This window comes from Sycon ciliatum, chromosome 3 (genome assembly GCF_964019385.1).
Source record: "Sycon ciliatum chromosome 3, ocSycCili1.1, whole genome shotgun sequence".
Lineage (NCBI taxonomy): Eukaryota > Metazoa > Porifera > Calcarea > Leucosolenida > Sycettidae > Sycon > Sycon ciliatum.
The window spans coordinates 16,330,825-16,337,099 of record NC_088645.1 but is presented as its reverse complement, the minus strand read 5'-3'; the positions used below and the strand labels follow the sequence as shown (position 1 = coordinate 16,337,099).

Genomic DNA, 6,275 nt, shown 5'->3' with positions numbered 1-6,275 from the left:
CAGACCTAAGAAGAAGTTTGGAGGCTTCCTGCAGTTTCATAGTAGATACAATTGGGTGAACTCACCCATTCATTCAAGTTGCTCACCCATTCATTTGAAATTTGCAGAGTATTGTGGAATGGGTGAGTTCACCCAATTGTATCTACAACATATCTATGTCTTATCATTACTAATGTGTACGCATTAGAGTTTGTAACGTCCCAGAGCATGCAACTCTTTGTATGACAGATCCATGCTAGTGATCGTCCCTTTCATGTTGGCTTGACATATAATCAGTTTTTCATTGCGGCGCATTTCAAGCATATCGCGCATGAGCGGCACATTTCGCTTACTGCTTTTAACATGTTAGACCCATCACATGATGTGGCCTATCTTGTTTGTACGCAAATTTTGATGTGGCTGCATGCGTGCGTGTGTACATGTGCATCATGCTTCTAGGTGTACAGGTGGTGAACTTCAGGGATATGATTGACATCCGTGAAGGTAGGAAGAGGAAGAGTCCCGCTGAGGACGACGCTAGTCCACCACCGAAGAAACCGAAGACGTTCATTTCGTGGGATGGTCGTGTTACCAACGATGTAGTAAAGGAGTTGACTACTCCTTGGCATGAAAAAGGTAAATGATAAGTATGAGTACAGTGCATGTCTGTCTACATTCTATTTCCATCAACTTTAGGGAATGAATACTGTGTGACAAACTGGTCTTCTGAGCATCTTTCTTTGCAGGGCATGGGTGGAAATGTTATGACTTTCTGCCCCTCATGGGTCTAGCCCCCTCGTGGACAACTTTTTCTTCTTCTTTTTCCATGGTGTTTTTCACTGAACTGATGATACTCCATTTCCACAGAAATTGAGGCTTTACAGCAGGAATTTGCCCAAATACCCCTTATAACCTTTTGTTTTTCCTACTCAGCAAGGGTGTTACTTGACATAGAGGCTTCAAAACGGGAACATCTTCGGACAATTGTTGGTATTTCACCAAGCCCACAATAACCTTTACGCGATATTTACCGCCGGTGAAAGGCTATGTAAGATTGAAGTGGGTGAGAAGTCTGGAATCTGCTGTGTAGAGATGTTGCTCTGTGCAGGAAACCTATTGGCAGGAACTACACCATGATATCACCATGTGCAAAGCTATCTAACAAAGTAGCCCATAGGGAGAAATCACACTGAATTTCTACACAATCCCAAAATCCGACATTTTTCAGAGTGGCATACTGGAAGATGATGCCCAACCCCTCCCCCCCCCCCCCCCCCCCTCCCCCCTAATAAATGGTTGTTTCTTGCTCCAAACATCTATAGAGAGGTGCTAAAGACAACAACAACAAAAAAGACCAATCTTCGAACCATTTTCTGGTAGCACTTGCTATAACTAAGTATACACAGTTACCGCGTACGGCAATACTCGTCTATGATAATAATATCTCCTAGAGTGATCAAATTCAATTTTCAGAAGACCGCCATTACATTATTTTTGCGTCTGTTAAAGCGATTCAAGTGAAATCAAGTGGTGTCAGAGGCAAGCAGGAAGTTACTCCTTTGTGAACAACTTGTACTTCCCACGTTAACAAAAAGTTCGCGATGGATTTGGATGGATTTTGAGAATGCTTAGACCAGGTTAAGAACAATCGTATCAACTGAAATCACTGGACGAAGGTAGTTCAGCCTAGGTACAGCGTTTATACCAGAGAAGCTGGTGGCGGAATGAGCAGAGAGTTCATTTTGCGTTGCTTTTGCGTCGGAGCATTTTTACCCTGCATTGCTGTTGTCATCTGCTACACTTAAATCGTCAACTCTCTCTCTCGAGTCGTTTTTCAGCTCTTTCAGCCTTGTCTCGGCTTCTTTGATTACACTCCGCAGGACATTGTTGATGCCGCCGGCGTTTAAGCTGCATGATCCGCCGCTGTTGTGATTGCTCGTTTCCACCAGGGAATTGTAAAATAATTCACCTTCACTCTCCAGAACTCTGCGAAACGAGGGGTAAATGCACAGGCAAACTGATTCCATTTTCTCTGATGGATACTCCTGCCAGCACTAAGCAGTAACGACTAGCAAGCCCCGTCGGCTTTCCTTAGCCACGAGACTCACGTCAGACTGGAGATTTCTAAAGAATGCACCAGCATTCGAATCTGGGCTTTACGCAGGTCGAGCAAGAACTTGAATTCGGAATCATTTCATTGCGCCGTGCTATCGGGCAGCTGCTTGTTCCCTCGCTCATTATGTGGGCTCGCTGCTCTGTTCCATCGCTCTCTATGACTCTCAAACTCAGTGCTAGAGAAAGTCCTCGCGACTCATTTCACGGCTGTTCGTGCACAAACCTGTCCTCAAAAATCCATCCCGAATTTTTTTCTTAACGGATGTATAGTAGTATTAGTTGTCCATAATGCCTCATCGTGAGGAAATGCTGATAATGTATGTCAGGATTTCTCAATGACGTATGGGTACACAGAGTGTATGCTGCAGTAAGTATGCAGTGCGTACGTGTGTGGCGCTGAGTCTTTTCACAGGTAGAGATCGGGGGGCTATCAGGTTCGGCCTCATTTTCTCTGTGCTGCGCCAATTAGTCCACAAAGGACGAAACAGTTCTGCCCGCAGATTGAGTAATATACTAGTTATGCGGATAGTCACGGCACAATTCAAAAGCGAAAGTGTCTTTTACAGTAAAATTAAATCGGGTATAACTTTGGGTATAGCTTTGCAGCCTAGAGAGCGTGTGTGGGCAGGCGTGTGTTTACCGCCATATTGCCGGGTGTGTCTTAACCACCATATTCATCAACCATAACAATAATCGGGTGTAGTAATATATCTGCTATTGTGATCAAACTGTCATATCAAAAAAACGCCTGACTGCACACATTTTTGGATCGCAATACAAACAATGGCATCTTGCCAAGTCATGTTACATGCTTTTGTGTGCATGTACCTGTCACTTTGTGATGCTTTCCCATGTGTTCTCACTGTCAGTGCAGTGCAAGGTCACAGTCGAGTCTCTTGTGCAAGAAAGTGATTAGCTTTCCACATACTTACCAGTTACCACTAGTGCACTACCGGCATACTACGTACCAAGTGCAGTGCAAAATAATAAGTGTTTTTCAGTAGCATGTGTGCGTGTACTGTGCTGTACTGTAGTACCTCATATAATGGTTATGCTGTCACGAGCACACTGCGCTTCTCATATACATGACATATTGACTTACGTCGCAAAGTCATTACTCTCACCCTAACCAGGACAATCGCATGTATCAAAAATCGTTTATAGTGATCAAATTTCGCTCATTCAAAGACCAACGTAGCCAATCTCTACCTGTATACCCCAATTGCATACAGTACATGTAGTATCGGTCATAGTATATATCGCTTATAGTGATAAAATGCTCAAAATCAAAGACCAACGCTATAGGCGATACATACTCTACTGCCTACTCCTAGCGTTTGGAAGCTAGGGTTGGTTCCTCATCAACTACAATAATATGGTTGCGTAATACTTTCATGTAGTAGGAGAGCATTGCGGAGGTCGGAGATCTTTGATTTCAGTCATGGTGGCAGCCAATTCTTTCCACATGCCTTTCTACCAGGAATAGGTCGAAAATTGTAAGCAATCAACTGTCATACTTTAATTAGTGGTATCACTGAAAGTTACTTGAGAACGGGTTTATTGGCAAAGCGAATTGTGTGAATCACTGAGGGTTACTGCCTCTGCTCACTCGTCTTTACACCTTGCTAACACCCAGCCCAAGCTAATGCAAAGTAACTCTTCTGAACAATTATTGTCCTATTGCTATTTGCAGTGGGTACATGGGACCCGGATATGAAGAGTTCCTTCCTGCAGGCAACCAATCGGAAGAAAACTGCAAAAGAAATTGCCCAGGAGGCGGAGGATGCTTGGAATGAGGAATATGATAGGCCCAAGGTTAGTAGTGACTTTTCTTTTTCTATATCTGTTTCCGTTTTCGGGTCGTCTTTGTGCTGTTGTGGCCATTTCTGCCCCTGTACCCCCCCCCCCCATCTCTCTCTCTCTCTCTCTCTCTCTTCTCTTCAATTCTGTACCCCTCTATCATGCATTATTCCCGTAGCTATGCAAAAGACGTTACTTCAGTAACGTCTGGCGCTAGCCAGGGTCCATACAGCTTTAATTCCGTGTTTGGTTGTGCCGTCGGCATGCCTGGCGCTATCCCGTACCATACCATCAAAGACAGCTGGCCACAATATTCAAATAGGGCTTTCAAATGCAAGATCATAACTTGAAGCAATTCGGAAGTATGAGTATGTATGCGAAGTGTATTGGGGGAATGCATGCAGGGCGATAGTGCGGGTTCGAATCCCAGGTTATGTCTTGAAAAACAAGGAGATATGAAAAATGTATAACATCCCTATGCTTTTCTTGCCTAGGTCATCAAAGTGGTAGACGACAATCATGTAGCCAATCAATGGAAGAAAAATATATTTCCATCAGTTCTAATAACATGCATGATGAGCTAGGCAAAAAAGCATAGCGTAGGGCCATGAGCTTCTAAGCTCTCTCGTTACCAGTGCTACTGCTCATCCCAGATCTGTTGATTTACTGTTGTTGATTTACTGTTGCAGTAAATCGGTACAGTACTCCCTTTTCCCCTTGCCATGTTACAATGTGTCATGATGTGATTTGATCAAGAACAGTCCACAGGCTCACTGTGTTGCTTTACTGCTTTCAATCAAAGTTGTATGTACGAGTTGTTCGCAGAGTAGGAGAATGCCTAGGCTCACTTGAGACTTGAGTAGGTGCTCTTGTCAAATTCCTGGATTATGCCACATTCTCATTGTCACCTACTTTGAGTATTAGGACAACTGGCATGTTCACTTGAAGAGGACTGGCGGGTCTTTCAGGGCTTGTTTCATTAGGGTGATATTTGTAGCAATAGTCATACCAGAATTAACTGTATAGCTCTGATGTATTGTGTTAATGTCCATCATGCACAGGGAAAGAAAGTCAAGAAGAAGAAACCGTTGCCAGACAATGACGTCAGTAAACCGAAAGTCAATCCTTTCCAGGTTATACATGAGAAGAAATATTCCAAGGTAAGCGCTTGATGTTCTCACTAGCCATATCTTTTCCTAAAAAAAGAACAAAAACACTTTCGTTTCTTTCTTTTCAATTTGCGAGCGAGAACCAAATTTTGGTCAAAATTATTTTTCACACCCCGCTACACTCACTGCAGGCATGCATCCCCCACTCCCTCCCCCCCCCCCCCCCCCCTCCCCCCCCCACACACACACACTCCACGGAACACGGCAACTGTGCCTACAGGTTGAAGCCAGGCTACTACTACTACTACAAGAGAGACAAAGCATATCTGGCGGAAGTCAGTCCTGACGTGATTGCGACTGGTATCTGAAGACCGGCAGTTGCACATAGCTGGAGAACAGAGAAAAAAGACTTCAGCACCAATATGCTGTACTGTGCAGATTTACTTTTTCAGTTGGTAATTTACGCCGTTCTGTTGAGCATATAGCGGGATTCACCCAAATCTCTTCGTCTGACCAAGCAAGGTGCATTCAGGCTCTGAATCCTTGCTAGAAGCTTGCGATACTGATCTGGCCCTTCTACAGTGGCACTAAAATTCTTTCTACACTGCACACTATTTGGACAGCTGTTCTTTCATGAGCATGTATGATATTTTCTCAAGTCAAACCCTCACTGGTTTCAGTTGTATACGCTGAGTGTATAAGCTGCAGCATATCTTGAAAGCAAATTGTCCTACATTGTACTACAGTTTGTATGAAAATGGAAACTTCCAGGCATGGGTTACTGAGGCAATTATGTTTACCTATAAAATCGTCATGAAAAGTGCAACTTTGACCAAGTAAATGAGGTATCATGTTATGGGAGTGGGGTGCTACTGCTGCTGCTGCTGCCATCGTCTTCGTCGTCGTCGTCGTCGTCATCGTCGTTGCTGTTTCAAATCTTTATTATCAGGATAGCCGGTGTTTCAAATCTATATTCTCACGATGGCCTGTGACCAATAATAGATAACAATCAGTCATAGTGAGATTTACACCACATAGAGGGTGTGGAATGTATGATTAAGGAAATGTCATGGTTAGCAGTGAGCAAACTAGATGTACGGGTGAGCGTGGTTCTGGTGATTGAATATCGCGTAACGTTGATGAGAGGCCGTTGAAATAATGGAGCTATTTTTAGTTTCTACAGAGGGGAACCCAGTCAGCGGTTGGTTGTCGCAGTTGGCAAATGCCAAGTGCGACTGTACTTTACCTTGTATTGACACAACGTGGGATGGC

General features: G+C 43.9%; 1 protein-coding gene across 1 annotated transcript in view; it reads left to right on the top strand.

Annotated features, from left to right (window-relative positions):
• Positions 1-6,275, top strand: part of LOC135811571 (uncharacterized) — a 50,386-nt gene that overhangs the window by 18,751 nt on the left and 25,360 nt on the right. Inside the window, exons 4-6 of the mRNA XM_065324802.1 lie at positions 439-615; positions 3,788-3,909; positions 4,956-5,054. Of these exons, the coding sequence (XP_065180874.1) occupies positions 439-615; positions 3,788-3,909; positions 4,956-5,054 (398 nt within the window). The remainder of the gene's footprint in view (positions 1-438; positions 616-3,787; positions 3,910-4,955; positions 5,055-6,275) is intronic.